This window comes from Talpa occidentalis, unplaced genomic scaffold, assembly GCF_014898055.3.
Source record: "Talpa occidentalis isolate TD23 unplaced genomic scaffold, MPIMG_talOcc4v2.1, whole genome shotgun sequence".
Taxonomy (NCBI): Eukaryota; Metazoa; Chordata; class Mammalia; order Eulipotyphla; family Talpidae; genus Talpa; species Talpa occidentalis.
The window spans coordinates 32,046,100-32,064,681 of record NW_026555331.1 but is presented as its reverse complement, the minus strand read 5'-3'; the positions used below and the strand labels follow the sequence as shown (position 1 = coordinate 32,064,681).

Here is an 18,582-nt window from a genome sequence, read left to right as displayed (position 1 = left end):
GTAGGTCTTCCAATTCATTTAAACCAAAACATTCAATGAATACTAACTAGTAATTTTAAATCATAATGCAACCATAAGACTTAGAAAAACTGTTATTGCCCACTGGAATATAGAAGTTTCACCTTACCTGATCTCTAACACAAGTTCTACAATTACCATTTTTTTTAATCAGCTCACATGCCAGTTCTGTGATCTGCCCCATGTTAAGCAGCAGCATTTAAGCAAGCACAACTCCAACTCATTGCTACTCAACCTCAGTTCGAAGCACTATAAATTGCCTAATTAAACCAAACTTAAAGGTATATGCCTTTTCCTAGATGTTTCCCGAAGAAAAGTTCAAGCTGGGCATAAAACCTATGAAAGAGATATTTTGAAATCCCTTCTTTAATATCCATGATAACAATCAGGTGACTGGTTTTAAAACTTTTAAAATAAAATGTGAAGTGCTTATATAACTATTAGCAAACATGCAGCCTTGCAAATTATTAAGAAAAACATCAACACAAAGCAAATGATAGATAAAAAACTGTACACCTGAAATTAAAATAATGTATGTAGTCTGGGCCTCCCCGGTGGCGCAGCGGTTGAGCGCTGGGTTGCGAAGCTGCCTGCAGCCTCTGCAGCGCCGGTTCGATCCCTGGCTGCTCCCTGGCCACTAGAGGAGGGTCCCACATGGCGCGCAGACCTCTCCTGCCACCCGCTGCTCCCCTCAGCAGTGTACTTCGGTCTTTCTGCCTGCTCTGCTCCCCGCTCTGGCTCTGGTGAATTCTCTCACCCTCCCACGCTTCTGACTGTACCCAGTGCTTGTATAAATAAATAAACAAAAAAACAAAAGAGTTCTCCTTTAAAAAAAAAATAATAATAATGTAGTCTGCCAATTATACTATAGTAAAACAGGTCCAATACACAAATGAAAATATGCTCAATCTACCTGGTAGACTGTAAATATGTAAAAATAATATGTAAAACAGAAATAAATTTATAATAATAGCAGCTAGCATTATTTGCTCCTTAAGTAAGAGTGACTATGAAACAAAGACTTAATTACTTAATCAACAACCAAACAGAAACTACCTAAAAAAATAGGGAAAGTTTTAAAGAGGAAATGACATTTGAGCTGGTGCTTTGTAGAAACAAATTAACTAGACAAACTGGTGGTGAAAGGAACACTCAAAGATGGAGAGGAGATTAAGGCAATAGCATAAACAAAAACACCAAAATACCAATCCAGTTTTTATTCTAGGAGTAGGCTCGAACTGTGAAGCTAGAGTCTAAATGCATAATAAAAGTGACAGGTTATGAAACTACACATAGGAAGGAGGACAAAACATCAATAGTGTTATGCAGAAGGCTAAAAAGAGTGAACACAAATTATTTTTTAAAAGTTTAGTCATATGCTTTTTTCCTGTGCCTTTAATTTTCAAGGAAACATTTGATCAAAAACAGTAATCAATAATTAAAAATCAAGAATTCTTCATCCCTAATGAGATTTCTTTCAGACACAAGCATAACGCTATACAAAGTATGTTGCTTAGGTAGCTTTCCTAAGAGTATATCTTCTTAACACAAATCAGCAAATCAAAACTCTAAAAAAAAAAAATTGCCAACCTAGAATTCTTTACCCAGCAAATACATTATTCAAAAATGACATTTTCATACCAAAAAAAACTGAACTTGTATCAGCATCATACTCACACACAAGGAAACACTAAATGCTAAAGGACATTGTTCTTCAGACAACTGAGAAACACAGAAAAGAATAAAGAGCAATAAAAACAATTAAAAATGAACACTGACAATATAAAACAATATGAAATCTCTGCTGCTTAAAATGTGAATTAGAAGAAACAAAGTATATGACAAAAAACAATAGAGGATACAAGTACTAAAAAAAGAATAAAAGATTTCCATACACTTAAGAAAAGATTGACTGCTCCGTGACCATAAAGCAATCAACTATTTGAGGGAGTTTTAATAGAACAAAGATGAGTTTCACTGTTCACATTTTTGAAAGTGAGCCCATCAGAAACAGCCACATGTCTGAAATTCTGATAATCAAGGGTATCACTCAGGTGAACAGTCCTGTAAAATGATGAAATATTTACAAAGTCCCAGCATTTTAAGAAAACAGGATAATACATATCTTTATATTGCCACCCTTCACAATAATGGTACTCTTTTTAGATAATACACAAATGATGGAATAATAGGATACAAATATTGTTGAAATTTAACAGGAGCCATTATCTATTGCCCAGGAGCAATATCCTTGCAGCTCTGTGTTCTTTTTCACATCTAGCACTCAGGCACTACCATGCCCAAGAATAACATTTCTGTGAGAGTAACAATTAAAACATTCCAAATGGATGACTTCTCAACATGATTAATGAATTGTGTTCTAAAATGTCAGGTGACCAGTATAAAACAAAATCTTTTCTCTGACAACTGATAAAGGAGATTCCTAAGGATAATGTTCCTATTTATATCCACTTTACAGGCCATAGAATATCTTAATAGTTTGTAATTATGGACAACAAGAAGTAAGTACTTACACCAAACACTTCCTATCTCATCAAAATTATATAATATTACTATTTAAAATCAAGAAAACAGATTTTCCATTTCACATACTTTTTCTTCATATTTTTACTTGGTAATTAAAAAACCCAAAGCATTTAGTTAGTCCTGAAATGGTTTTAAAATATTTCTCTAACTGGAATACAATTATTTTCAATTAAAGCATTGTTCTGCCATTGGAGAATCATCTGATTTACATAAATGTTAGTTAGGTGCCACAAAAATTCTAAAAGTCACAAATCATTTAATCCATTCCATCAAAACAGGGATTATTTTAACATCTGTTTCACTTCCTTTTAAAAGAAATCCTATTTATTTTCTCTAACCAAAAAAAAAAAATTAGGATAAACTTACAATGTACTTCCCCAATCAAAATTGAAAATGATCTGGTTAACCACAAATTGGCTCATGTAGTCAAGTATTTTCTGAATGTATTTTATTGAAACATGGCTGACAACATATAATAATGTCATATAGTAACTGGGTTACAATTCTACAGAATTACAAATTATTTCACTGATTATTCTTAGTCACAGATAAAAAAGGTCTTTTTTGTTCTTATAAATTATCAAGTAAACTTGATGCACTGCTAGCTAAACTGAGCAATTCGCTAAATAGCTCCTTCACTTGATGTTAAAAAACCTAACGACAGAAAGCTATTAAGTAACACATTTCACTAAACTGAATTTATAGAAATAAAAATAAAAAAGTCACGATCTCATTCTATCACTTTCAAACATCCTGGTAATATTTGTGAAAATAAAGACAAAAATTTTTTTTCAACTATTTTATTGAGTTTAGAAGCAAAATTTCGACGGTCTGCAAGTAGAAATTTTTCACATCTGGGAGTCACACTCTCCCATGCCACCCACAGATTATAATATAGGATATAATGTAACATATTCTATATGATATACATAACATAAAGTAATACCATCAATATTATGACCTTTAGATAAAATTCTAGCTATGATTTATTTAATTAACTATATAAAGAACCTAAACACTAATTTCAAATAAAAAAGAAGAGTACCATGGTAGTTTCTCAGTGACTTAACAAAAATTATACCAAAAAATAAATAATCACATGATTCCTAACTTTGCTATACAATGATATGTGGCTAGTTTTCATACCTCTCACACCAGATCTCTTTATAGTATAAGATCCTTTATTTCTTCACAATAATGTTTTCTTTGTAACAAAATACTACGTAATCAAATTCTAAAACAAATCTTTAGAAATAAGATTAGCTAAACAATTTAAAAATACTTACTGTCTTGTTTCGTAATCTAATTATGTCCGAGACAGAGCCAGCTCCACAGTACTCCATAACAATCCAGAGGTCTGTGTTCTTAAAGTAACTGCCATAATACTTTACAACATATGGACTAAAACAAATATAGAGACAATCAAGCTTAGTTAATTCTCCCCCCCATTGTTTCTTAATCCTAATACAAATTTTTAACATTTCATAATGCTCCAATAAGTAAACTTCTATTATACATTAAATTGTTTGTATGTAATATTCACCAACTGTGTATAATTAGCCTTCAATTCATGGATGAAATTTAACAGGATTACAAATCAGAGGAGGCCCAAATAAGGCTCTGTTTTGGCAGACCACTTACTATTTAACATAATGAAAATATTTTCCTTTAAAACATCTCAAATATAAATCTTCTAAAGAAATTTGTATTTAGTCAAATGTTAACACTCAACTTTAATACATTCTATATTTCAATGAGGCAAAAAAAATTTAATTCTTTCATTCTGGCTTCTGAAAATGTTGGAGAAAAATAATTGTTATTTTTTGCTTTAAATCAGACAATTAAAATTACTAGCAGCACAGAGTATTTCTGAACTGAGGGCTTGTATCCTTAGAGCATAATAAATAATGTTTATAGCCAAGATGTTTATTTAGGAAGACTTTGAAAGGGTGGAATGGCCATTTCCATTAATACTTTTCTGTGGCTTTGCTACATACACTGATTTGTAAAACATCTTACTCAACTGAAAAAGGCGGAGTATCCATATTCACAGAATCAAAAAAAGATGGAACATACAAAGCAATACAAACTAAGTAGCACACAGTTTAAATGCTACAAGAGCTCAAAGGGGGACCTGACTGGCCATGGTGAAGCCATCAGATGGAACTTTACAGTAAGGGTAGAATTTTTAATTATGAAAAAAAGGTTAGAACTTCAAACTGTAGATAATCTATAAGGGAGGAAGCATATTTTATAAATTATTTCTTTCAACAAATATTTGAGAAGTACCTACTATGTATAAATCAATCTGCTACAAAATGGTATAAAATTTCTAGAATTTCATTCACATTTCCTTCTCCTTTTATTCTTACTTTCCTTTCCCCTTAAAAGTTTAAAGTAGATAATGAAAAAAAGAATTCGATTTCTCCGGGGTTCCCTCAACCTATAATGCTCCTCATACAACCATATTCATTCAGGGAAAGCTTAATTAGGTTTGCCTTTTTAAAAAATCACTCTAGATTCAGGGAAGAATAGGCTAGAGAAGGCAAAAATGAAAGACACAATAAACAAATAGGGAGCTGTTTCAGAGCAAGCAAATGCACAAAGGTTAGTGGCAAGAGACACATAATAGTAGTATCTGAGATCCTGCCTTTCCTCAGTCACATTCAAATAAAATCTGTAAAGTACCACACTAGTCCCTGAACTATTTTTAACCATAATAATAAAATCACTTGCTGGACCCAGCATTATACTACAATTTTCCACACATCAACTATAGGGATTGTTATCGGAAATCTGGCGCAGCGAGCGCTGGGTTGCGAAGCTGCCCGCGGCCTCTGCGGCGCCGGTTCGATCCCCGGCTGCCCCTACCAGGAGGATCCCAGATCCTGCCTCTCCTGCCGCCACATTCAGCAGTGTACTTCGGTAAAGTGCTCTGCTCCCCCTCTGGCTATTTTCTCTCACCCTAATAATAAAACAGCGACATGCATAATAAAAAAAAAACAAACCAACAAAATAAATAAATAAAATCATGCCTCTATAAAAAAAAAAAAAAGAAAATACATTCTTATCAAGTGACCAAATTAATAGCAAGGACCGGGAAATCTTTGTAATTATCTATTCTGGTCTGGAGGAATATATGCATTATTAATACCATTTGAATTTCCAGTTACACAGTTTTTATAGGAAATAAACAATATAATCTAAATATATAGCACACTCTAAAGAAAAACAAAATTGAATAGACCCAAGCGACAAAGTTCCTCTAGTATTTATTCAGCCCTTAATTAGCTAGAGTTTACAGTATAAGGAACTGTTGGAAGACAAAGTTGTCTATGTATCTCTTAACAATAGAGTCCTGATTTGATCAGGGGTGACAATGTATCCAGATTCCCCAACAACAACAGTTCTAAAGTCACCATCTGACTCAATTTTGATGCATAAAACATAAGCTGAGGGTATCTAGGAAAGTCCTTTCTCCTGCTTCTCCCCTTCTCTCTCCTGCTTGGAACATACATAGAAGACTAGAGCTAAAGCAGCCCTCCGATTACTACAAATCTATCTTCATCTTCCTTGAAGGATTAGACAAGAAAGTCAGACAAGAAAACTAAAAAAACAATGCATTTTACTATTCATAAATTCATTAAAATGAAAATAAATTTAAAAATTGCTTCATACCTGTCACATTGCTGCATTATTGAAATTTCTTTGATTATTTCCTGAAGATCTGATTCAACAGGTACTTGTTTAATTGCCACAACTTGACCAGATTCCTTATGTATTGCTTTAAATACACTTCCATAAGACCTAAAAAAAACAGACATTTTTAATTTTCCCCTTTCAATCATAGTTATCAGAGAAAAACGTGTTTCTTGAGTACTTTCTAGTTTAAAATAATGTTTAATGGTGACAAATAAGTGAATTTATATCTTTGCATAATTGTCTCAATTATAGATTTTAAAATCTATTAAAATCACTAAGTTAATGTAAAAATTTGTTATTCTTATGAATGAAAGAAACAGACTTACGGTTTGTCAACTCAAACAAATGCAGCATTAAGAAGATATAAATGGAAATTTAAGTAATGAAATGTAGATAAAAACAGCTAACTTCTCAAGTTAGTAGAAATAATTGATCTCACCTTAAACAAAATTATCCCCAGATATCAAAGTCCCAACCCTTTTCTATTTAGGAACAACTGAAAACATCCACTAGGGACCACCACAGGACAACAAAGTCAAAGAAGCAGTTTATCTTCAGTCATCTGGTCCTTGACTTATTGTTTCAAGGTCTTTTCAAATGCGTCTTTCACTATTGTCCTCTCAAAAGCAAGACAATACACTCATTAAAAAAATGAGTAGTAGAATATAATGGCCACTTGCCAGAAAGTCTCTGCTACACCTCTTGAAACTTTGCTAATTAAACATTCATGTGCTTAAAAAAACAAAAATAATAAGGAAAATATCTGTACTTTTGAATGAATTTTTAAAAAAAAGGTAAAAACTGATACCAGTTATTAAGCTTTCACTGTAAACCGGGTACTATGCTTGGTATTTTACATATATTATCAAATTCAACCCTATCAACTGTGGGATAAAATACTACCATAACCATTTTAAAAGACAAGGAAACAGAGACTCTGAAACCAATAACCAACAAGGCCAGAATTCAAACCTATTCTAACTCCAATGAATATGTTCTTCTCACTACATTATTTACTTCTACAGAAGAAAAAGAAGAGCAAGTCATTAAGGATATGGAATCTTTCCTAATACTAGGAAGCTACGTAGAATCACCTTTCAAATTTATAATTTTTCAAAATAAGTGAAAAAGTAAAAAATAAGTAATAAAACAGCCACATTAACAAAACAAATTTTATCTTACCCTCTCTTTCTCTGTAATATCTGAAATAATTTACTTTGATACCCAATGTCACCTTTGGGATGTACATGCACCCACACGCAAAAGTCATGTGTGTACCTGTGTTTATGTTCCTCTGTATATGTATGTATGCATGTACATATACATGCATATACGTGTTTGCACATCTATATGAACACACACATATAAAATAATGTAGAATTCAGTGCCAAATTATCTACTATCAATTAAGAAACACCACCACTCTCTTCTAAGATCTCAGCACTACAAAAGAGAAGCTGGAAACCACTTCCCAGAATTTCCTTCTCTGAATGAATCCTAATTAATTTGATAATGGAAACATGTATGAAATCTGAATAACGAAAGTTGAGGAGAAACCATCATTTTCCAAATGAGGTTGCAGCAGATGCACTGGCAGATATGAGAAACACGGTGGCTTCCAGCTGAGCCTGTTGCAAACCACTACAATGCTGCAGCAAATCTTTTCAAAGATTCTTAAGGAATCCAGCAGATCCCCAGATAGCATGTAAGGAACACCCACTACAGTGCTTCAGACTGAGATTTTCACCTTTAGCTTCTCTGACCTTCAGCAGCAGCTTCCATGACCTTTGCATCTCTGGCCCTTCTACAAGTCATTTAAGCTCCCTAATTTTATATCAACTTTTTACACCATAGTACATAGACTAGCTTCTTCTTTCCTGACCAATTCCTCCCACCAATAATCTATAGCACAGGAAAGGATTGGTTCCAAGAGAAAGAATCTTAAATACAGAAATCTTGGATCAGATCTTTCTTAGATTTGAATAGTGACTTCAACGCCAGTGTCAAATAGAACACTGATAGTCTATAGCATCCAGTGGAAAAACTGCTATCTTTTATTATTGCCCTTAGTTCCCGAGAGTCTAGGCAAAGCTTCAGAAGAACAAACACTGTATCAATAGAATGTTATGGTGAAAGTAAGAGTGAAAGGACTACAGAATGAGCTCATTACCCCTTCTTACATTGAAAGTTACAGAAGAAATATAACAAGGTCAGGGCCCAAGTTCCCAACTCAAGACTAAGAGAACAGACAACTTCCTAATGACCCCTACAAGTTTCTTAATTCTTTTGGGCAAAGGGCTGAGGTTTCAAAAAAGCAAACTCAAAAAGCCTAATCTAGTTAGAATTTAAATTGCAAAGTACACTGCAAACTGAATTCACAATATCACATCTGTTATGTTAGACTTTTAAGTGTAAAAAAAAGATTTCCAGAAATGGCATTGGAATTTTAGGCAGCTTCTTATTCATCTTAATACTGCAAAACCCCAACCTTAACAAATCTCCTTTGCCAGCAAAAAACTATCTTAACTCCCAATTTGAGATTGCATTCACAATGCCTAAAGACCTCACATCAAGCAGTCACTTTTCAGGAAAATGTAGATCCTCCTCTAGACCACCCTACCAAATCTCTCAGTGCTTCTAGAACAATAATTAAACTTGAGTCCTCACAGACAGACAGGAAGATGAGTATAAATCTGATCCAAGAGCAGCTACTCTTCACACCAAAGTGTTATAAAATTTTGCCAGTTTTTATTAATAGAACCCTAAAAAGCAGGTATGGGAATGAATTCCAAGATTTCCAGGGAGAAAAGAATTTATTGATATAGATCTAATTCCAGAAATTCCAAACTCAATATATTAGCACTAATAGTTGAGAGCATCCCCAATAGTTTGGTAAGCAAGTTAACTGAAACCTGGATGCAACAGTGGCCTACTTACATGAGATACTAGTGATCCTCATATACATTACAGGAAGATCAAAGGCCCAAGTAGATGGACTACTGAAAGGCATTTATTATATGCAACTTGCTCATCTACACCCTTATTAGGTTCACTGAAAGAGTCCAAAGGGTACTATCTTTATGGGCATCATTGAAAGCTCTTTAATGCAGGTTAGAGATAGCAAAGATGCCTACTCTGAAATGAGCTCCCTAAATTTAATGGATGATGAAATTCATTAAGAGGAGGAGTGGTAACACCTTCTTTGAGACAAAGCAAACATGATAAACACAAGGAGTAGCAAAAGTAATTATGGAAAATTATTTAGTGATTGATAGGAGTATTTAGTCATTTAGGAATTAGGTACTAATACTTGGCTACAATATGGATAAGCCTTGAAAACCTTGTGTTCAGTGAATGTACAAAACGTTCTAAACATTTTAAATGTGACGATTAGTGCAGTCACAATGTTAGATGACCATTACTACTGTCTAGTTCCAAAACATCTGCAATCTGTTTTCTAGGTCTATGCATTTATCTATTCAAGGCACTTCGCATAAATGGAGTCACACAATATATGACTTTTAGGATCAGGCTACATTCACTGACTAAATTATTTTCCATCATAGGATATATCACATATCATTTATCCATTCATTAGTTGATACGTATTTTGTGACTTCCACATTTTTGGTCATTGTAAATACTGCTATATAAATTGCTATCTTTTTAAATTAGTAGATAGATATTTAATCATCTTTCCATCCTTTCTATGGTAATTGATCTATTTAAGTTTTAACTTCTATGGGGTGAGTCACATAATTTATATTTTATTAGGAAATCATGTACTTTAAAATTTTCAAATGAACTGTTATAGAGCAGGATATAATCTCTTTCTTTGTCAAATCGTTTTTCTGTCATTGGTTCTATCTTCTTTTATTCCAAATCTTCTAGTTTTTGCTCTCTTTTTTCATTAGTAAAATTTGAAGAGGTTTAGCTATTTTATTGATCTGCTCAAAGAAACAGCTTTGTGTATATTTATCATTTCTACATTTTTGTTTTCTATTTTATTCATTTCAGTTATTTCTTTTATTAATTCTTCCTAGCTTCCCTTGATATATATTTTACGTTCTTTAAATAAGAACTTATTTCTCTTAATTTTTTTGTCTTTCTTCTGTGGTAATGAAGGAATTTTAAACTAAATATTTTCCCTGATTATAGCTATGCTATTCTATAGATATTGCTATAATATGACTTCCTTATTATTGTTTTTTTGATAATTTGTAATTTCCTTCTCAAACATAGGTTACCTCAGATTATGTTTTATAATTTCCTATTAGTGCAGGTTTATCATATTGTAATAACTTATTTCTAAATTTTGTAGACTATAATCAGATATGTGACCTGCAAAATCATTTTAGAATATATTAGATTTTTTTTTTAAGATTTATTTATTTATGCATACAAGAGCTGAGGTATAGGCCAGAGATGCGGGGGGGGGGGGGGTTGCGGGGTGCAGTGAGAGAGGATTCACCAGAGACAGTGGGGAATAGAACGGGCAGATTGACCAAAGTACACTACTGAGGGGAGCAGCAGGCAAGTCAGGAGAGGTCTGCTGTGCCATGTAGGTTGCTCCCTGGCCAGCCTGGGATTGAACTTGTGCTGCAGAGGTTGCGGATTGCTTCATACTGCAGTGCTTATAACCCCTTGCGCCACCAGGGAGGCCCTATTAGATTTTTTAAATCAATGGTCCACAAACATACCAAAAAAATAGAAGGAATGCAAAAAAAAACATAGATATACAGATATATAGTTATTTAAATATAGACATGAATACCTCATAATGTATTTACATATATAATTAAGTTTACTGATTATAATATTTAACCCCTCTGTGTCTTTTCTCTTTTTTTCTATTATTCCATACAATTCCACGAGACAATAATGTCAGGACTCTACTTTTGTTAGAACCCCCTGACATTTCTAGTGTTTTTTACTCTCACAGTGTCTGACACATATGTATTTCATTATAACTATTAGAGCTTGTCCTTCATAACATTACCTAATGTCCCTTTTTATTCAATAGAGATCTTTTAGCCTTGAGTAATTTATCTGAATATATACTGCTATTCCCCCGTTTAGTATTTTCTTTTTTTGCTGTTCTAACAGATATCTATGTCATTTTAATTTGCAATTACCTAACATGGTTAATGATGTTGAGCAACTTTTCATGTGCTTATGTGCCATTTGTCTATCTTTGCTAAAATCTGCCCAGATTGTTCATCCATTTCATTTTTAAATGATATCTTTGAGATGTTTTTGAGAGTTTTAAAATACATATATTCCAGATGCAAGTTCTTTGTCAGAAATATGGTTTGGTTTGCAAATATTTTCTCTTTGTCCATGGCTAGTCTCTTCATTTTCTTAATAGTACCTTTTGCTAAGGAAAAAACTTTCAACACTAAGAAGTCCAACTTTTTAAATTATTTTTACACAAGGAAAAAAATTTTTTTAATTATGTATTCAATCCACTTGGTGTGTTTCAAAAGGTGCAATACTTTTCTTCATTTAACAGTGAAAGAAGTTAGAAATAAACTTCAAAAAGGAAAAATCAATGGCAAACAAATTTCCTCACAGTCATATATAATGCATCCTAGAAAAGCATGAAAGACCCTTACAAATTCATTTTGATTGCTACAGAATATACTCATGTTTTACCATTATTCAATTCAAGCATGTCTTTTAGTGAAAGATGAATATGACATAGTATTTTGATTTTTGTCAATCATCTGAATGCTACTTTCATATTTTTTGTACTTACCCTTCTCCAAGCTTTTCTAATACATCAAAAACTTCTTCAGGTTGCTTAGTCAAACTATCTTCACTCAGCTTTTTTAGCTTACTGATGAGAGAAAACAAAAATAAAATATTTCCTCAAGATTGTTTATAAAATTTTCAACTTTATTCTTACCAGACAATATATTAGATATTTCAAAAATCAAACAACATAAGCATGTATACAGTAGTCACCTTCCAATCTCTGTTCTTTAATCTGCCCAGAAGCAGCATCAAAAACATTAAGTCAATCCACAAGGTAATTTACATTCCTACTAGGAAAATTCTATAAATCCCTTAAACTCAAACAAAGCCCTGCATCAATAATGTTATTTACAACGCCAAGATTTCAATCAAAAATTACTAGACATATGGGCCTCCCCAGTGGTGCAGCGGTTGAGCGCTGGGCTGCGAAGCTGCCTGCAGCCTCTGCAGTGCTGGTTCGATCCCTGGCCAGTGGGGAGGGTCCCACATGGTGCGCAGACGAGACATCTCCTGTCACACCTGCTGCTTTCCTCAGCAGTGTATTTCTTCAGTCTGCCTGTTCTGCTCCCTGCTCTGGCTCTGGTGGATTCTCTCACCCTCCCGCACTTCTGACTGTACCCAGTGCTTGTATAAATAAATAAATAAATCTTTTTTAAAAATTACTAGACATATGAAAATTCATGAACTATGACACAAAGGGAGAAAATTTAATCAATTAAAACAAACAGAAATGATAGAGATGGTAGTGTTAACATGTCTCAAAAAACATATGAAAATAGATATTCTATCAAACGTTTCTCAGATCATAATGGTGTAAAGCTAGAAATTAACCACAAAAAGAATCCTGGAACAAACCAAAACCTGCGGAGACTGAATAAAATATCACCTCATCCCTATGAGAATGGTTCTATCAAAAAGAATGGAAACAAATACTGGTGAGGATGTAGAGAAAAAGGAACGCTCATCCAGTATTGGTAGGAATGCAGTTTGGTGCAGCCTCTATGGAAAAAGGTATGGAGATGCCTTAAAAAAACAAAAATAGAAATTACATATAATCCAGCAACCACTGATAGGTAATAAGCAAAAGAACATGAAAACACTAATACGAAAAAGATTTATGGACTCCATTGTTCACAACAGCACTACTCACAACTGCCAAGTCATGGAAGCAACCTAAGTGCCCTACAATAGATGACTGGATAAAGAAACTGTGGAAAATATACTAAGTGGAATAATACTAAGTTATTTAAAAAGATAAAATAGCTCCTTTTGGAACAAAATGGATGGACTTTGAGATGATTATGCTAAGAGAAATAAGTCAGAAAGTGAAAGAGAGATAACAGATGGTTTCATTAATCTGTGGAATCACAGCAAAACACAGCAAAGCAACTTAGACTCTGGGAAACATACACTGGTTACCAGAGGGAACAGGCAGGAGAAAGGAAGGACAAAGGAGGGTTAGTGGAAGGTGAGTAAAACGTGAACATATGGAGATGAGAAGCTGTTAACCTCAAAGTTCAAGAGATATGTAAATGACTGACAAATATGTATCAATTTTTTTAAAAAGGCATGTTTCTGAATACATAAACTATATGTAGATAGCAGTTTATCATTTACCGCCATAAAATACCTAAAAATATATTATAAAAAGTTAAAATATACCAAAACATTTATGCTTATGCTCACAAACACAGATACTATACGGCCATCAGCAGTCAAGAAAAAAGTACGCAAATCAACAGCGGGGTATTAAGTTTTGGAGGAGTGAAAAGTTACATGGGGTGGGGGCAACCTTTTGTTCAAGAGTGAACTGTGTTTGAAATAATGGTGGAAAAGGGAAGAAAAGGGTGGAAAGGGGAGGAAGAAAACCCATTTGTGAATTTTAACTAAGATTCACAAATAGCACTGCAGGATTTGAGATCAGAAGTCATGAATTTTAAATGGCAACTACTAAGGTTGCATATTTTCTTCAAAACCACTCAGAAATCTTAAGGTAAGCAAGAGAGACAGCAGACAACAGAATTAAGTGTTTTGTTAGGCAGAAGAACATGGCCAGAAAAGAATTCTGCCATGCATAGAAGAATGAGATGAGGGAGTTAAAGATATTGACAGAAAAATGTCTGATACATGGGACAGGCAGAGAAAGAAGAGTGAAATAAAAAGATACAATGAATTTTTTTAAAAAAAAGCATATTCCTACCAGAAAAAGAAGCCTGTCTCTTCAGCAGCATTGATACTGTGTCTCAAAAAACAAATTCACTTCATGTCCTTTATGGCTAAGCAAACACAAGTAGCTCAAGATGAGCCATGCACAAGATACAGCAATGGAGGCAGCATATATTAACAAATCACTTTAATGCTAAGCCAAAAAGTAATCTAACCACTACGCAATTCTTCAGGAGTTATAAACAATTTCTTCAAAGCAGGTTCATAATCTGGTTTACTTTAAACAAACAAGTCATAGGTCCCCCAAATGAATCTAGGAAACACTTAATGAGAATTTAGTCCACACATCTCATTTTCTCAACATGTGGAACAATTGAAATGTTATTAATTTAACTTAGGCAAAAAAATGGTCTCTGGGGTGTTTGTCAAATGAAAACACATGACTTATTTTGGTAAATGATTCCTGCTTTATGTCATTTTGTCTTTATTTTTTCTTTCCTTTCTGGTGTTTTAAATGAAAACTGATCATTTCAGTTATGGTTTAATTTTAAGTAATTCTTATATTGTCTGCTTTTCAAACCCTCACAGTATAAAAAATATCCTATATATACACGCAACACATTTTCCTATTTTCCTGTCTTGGCAAACACAATATAATAAACATAATTTCATCTGTGTTTGACATATTATGGTTTTTAACACCTCAGAATTTCATCATAACTACTACGTTTTTAATCACAGGTCCAAAAAAATTCTCAACTATACACTCTTCCAGGTGCTAGGGAATCTTGTGAGCAAGTCACCCACTCTTATAGCTCTCTAATGGAATATGATATTACATACCCAGGCAGACATATTCTAGAACTGGTTTTTGTTTTTAATAAAATTTTCCTGATTTACCATTGTTATACAAACATTTAAATTTCAAGATTATAGCTTCACACCTGGATATGTGTAAATGTCTCACCACACCCACCACGTGTAGGTTAGACATTCTGGTTTCCCTGTCATTTGACTTTATTCATAAAATAAGAGATAAGAAGATAATCTGTGTAGGGTAAAGAAAATATCAGGCTTTTCTGCCCTTCCGCCATCAGGATAGATGATGGATCCTTGTCCTGAATGCATGCCTGATGGTGGGCACCTGAAGTGGGTACACCTGAGCTAAGAGACTGATTTATAAGGGTGGTGCAGCAGAGTGCGGTATGGTGGTAGTGCCGTGTTTAAGGGTGGAGGAGTGGAGTGTACGGAGGAGTGCGGCGACTACAAACCACAGCGAAGAGCATGAGGCTGCTAGAACCATTCATAAACCTGCTCAGAATGGGTTGGTTGCTTTACAATTGGCGTAAGTCGGCAAGATGATCCATGCAGACGGGTATTGGAGCCCTCCGAAGACCTGGAGGGACTAAGGAGTAACAGTGTTTGCCTGTGACAACGCTGAGGGCGCCATGGGGCACAGAAGATGGATACGGTCCAGGAGCTGCAGGACGGGACCTGGCATGAAGGAGACGCCCAAGAGGACCAGCCTACGACACCCGAAAGGACCGGCCAACGACCCCTGAGGCAGCAGAATCGTCGGGGAGGAGAGGACCATGATACAGCGCTCGCCGGTGCTGATGCAGGGAGAGGCCAATGGACTTCAACTGATGGACATGGACTGATAAACTTGGACTGACAATCCCGCCAGAAGGCGGAGGACCTTGGCAGGTTATGTTTTTTTTTTTTTTTTTTGAGAATCTGGGGGTGGCCAGTGGGCCTTGATGGCCAAAAGCAGCCTGTGTATGCCCAGCAGCCAGGTGGAGGAGAAAAGCCAACTGAGAAGGCAAAAGCTGGTACAGATGCTAAGTTGAGAAGCCCTGAGTGGCTGTTAAGCAGCCTTAGTATGCTGAAGACCTGTGAGTCTTGTAAAATCACCTGTGGGTGATGCCCTGCTCATTCTTGAGTGAGGGTGAGGAGCTGAGGAACATGTCCTTGGGGGATGGGTGGGGAACGTGGCTTGGGGTAGAGCCCAAGCCAAATGTAGAGTTTGGATCCCCGACCCATGTGCTTGTGCAGTGGGCTGGCTTGAGTGCAGGGGTCTTCGAGTCGCATTGGTGGCTGTGAAGGCCGAGTGTTGGAGCGACTGCAGACAGAAACCCTGAGGGTTGGCGATTACCCCCAACAGAATAAAATTGCCAGTCCCAGAGCTAGTGCATCCTGGGGGTGGATGCTGTGTGTGGCTTGTAGCCGAGACTACAGTCAGAGAAGGCCAGGAAGTCTGACGGCTCCTGGCATGTTGCAATAGATGTCGTGAGTGATTCCCCTCCCTTGTATGAGCAGTGCCTTCGGCAACAGATTTGGTGGCTCATCTGCTGGTACCAATAATTGTCTTTTGCACTAGGTTGGTGCCCTGCCTGGACTTATTTGTGTTCTGTTGTATTTTGTTATATTTGATGTATTTGCCATGGCTGCATTGTTTGATTGCTTAGAAAATTGTATATATATGTATAACTGTATGGCAGAAAACCCTGAGGGGGTGGACTGTAGGGTAAAGAAAATATCAGGCTTTTCTGCCCTTCCGCCATCAGGATAGATGATGGATCCTTGTCCTGAATGCATGCCTGATGGCGGGCACCTGGAATAGGGTGTGGGCATAGGTAGACGGGATTCACCTGGGCTGAGACTGTGCTTTTAAGGGCGGCGTCACGGGGACGCCAGGAGCAGCAGCAGAAGCCAAAAGGGAAGCTGAGAGAGAAGCAGAGAAGCAGAAGCAGAGAATGCCAGAGAGCCCAGATAGAGTGAGGATTTGCGGAGGGGCTGGGAGGACTGCCAGCCTCCCGGCCCCCCAGCACCCCTGCCTGCCATATGCCTGGTGAACCCCAATAAAAGACCTGCAAAAACCCACTAAGGACTGATTCCTCCTTTACCTGGTCTGCATGGGATCAGAAAACCTGCACTGTGTCCTGTTCCTGACCTTACAATCTGTTACACTGTCATTGTTAATACAGTGGGGGGGAGGGGAAACAGCCTTCTCCCACATTGTTCTCAAACATTAGAATTATTTTTCAGCAACACCCACATCGCTAATATTTCAAACATTTAAATGCCCGCTATAATTTTACTATAAACTTGCTTAACTCACTTTTATGTTTTCTGTTCAATGTAAGAATTTCTGTTAATAATTTTTCTAGGATGTCAGAACAAAATTTTCCAAGTCTTCACTGTAGTATGGGGAAGGAATCCTTTTACACAGACTAGTCCCAGTTTTCTCCAAATTCTCCTGAACATTTTATTATATTATTATGATTATTTTATTATTTTAAGAATATGTTATCCTTAGATAATGGTACTGTTTAACAGTCTTATATTAGAGATACATATTGAAATAGTTAAGAAGCAATGAATGACACCTGAGATCACTTCAAAATAATAATGAGTAGAGGTGTGGGATAAAAATTACACTTGACTGATCAGAAGTTAAAAATAATGAAATGAGTTAATAGGTACAGAGAAGTTCATCCTCTCTTCTATACAAACTATGTTTGAAGTTTTCCATCATAAAAAGTTTTATTGAAGAGTAAATTGCAGGAGTTAAATCAACTAAAATTGTTCTTTGAAATAACTACAAACAAAAAAGCATATATCCACTGTAAATTATTTGGAATAAAATCTAAAAGTAAATGTCCAAATATGGATAATAATGAATTATGGAACATCCATTCAATAAGATAACAAAGAGGACCAAAATGTTGTAGAAATCCTATTTATCTAAAATAATTTTACAATACACTGCTAAGAGAAAAAAGGTTATAAAATATGCACAAATTAAACCATTTTCATTTTTCCTTTTAAACATGCATGTATCTGCATATGTGTGTGTGATGCACGTACCAGCACCTAAATAGTGACAGACTTTGTTTTGTTCACTGTTACATCTCCAACACCAAAAACTGTCTAGGACGTAACAGGAATTTAAATACTTGTTGGAAATAAACATTACAGCATTCTGGTAACAGGTCTTGAATTTTGGGTGGCTCTTTTCTATGCTTTTGTTTCCTAAGATTTTAACATACTTTTTTTCTGTAATTGGGGAAAATTTCAAATTATATCTTATAACAACATCAAATTATACATGCATTACTCAATAATTATTCCATAAAATCATGTTATTCACTGAAAAGAAAGGCTACTTCTAGAGGTTGAATTAATAAACTGGCTGAGGTTTTCAGAAATAATAAAAATAATACCTTTTTAATCAATCTTATTCTAATGAGCAAATTTCACAAATGCTTAGGAAATATTATCTCTAGGAAAGCTAGTCTTTCTAAAACAAATCTTCAACATGGGTACAAATAATGATAAAACCAGTTTTATCATTTAGCCATATTTATTCAATATACGCAAATTAATTGT

At 35.1% G+C, this 18,582-nt stretch overlaps 1 protein-coding gene across 5 annotated transcripts in view; it reads right to left on the bottom strand.

Annotated features, from left to right (window-relative positions):
- Positions 1 to 18,582, bottom strand: part of STK3 (serine/threonine kinase 3) — a 230,261-nt gene that overhangs the window by 195,101 nt on the left and 16,578 nt on the right. For all 5 annotated transcript variants that reach the window (XM_037503491.2, XM_054692085.1, XM_054692086.1 and 2 more), the window contains exons 2-4: positions 12,026 to 12,106; positions 6,244 to 6,372; positions 3,852 to 3,966 (exon numbers count right to left, since the gene is read on the bottom strand). In XM_037503491.2, coding sequence (XP_037359388.1) covers positions 3,852 to 3,966; positions 6,244 to 6,372; positions 12,026 to 12,106 — 325 coding nt within the window. The remainder of the gene's footprint in view (positions 1 to 3,851; positions 3,967 to 6,243; positions 6,373 to 12,025; positions 12,107 to 18,582) is intronic.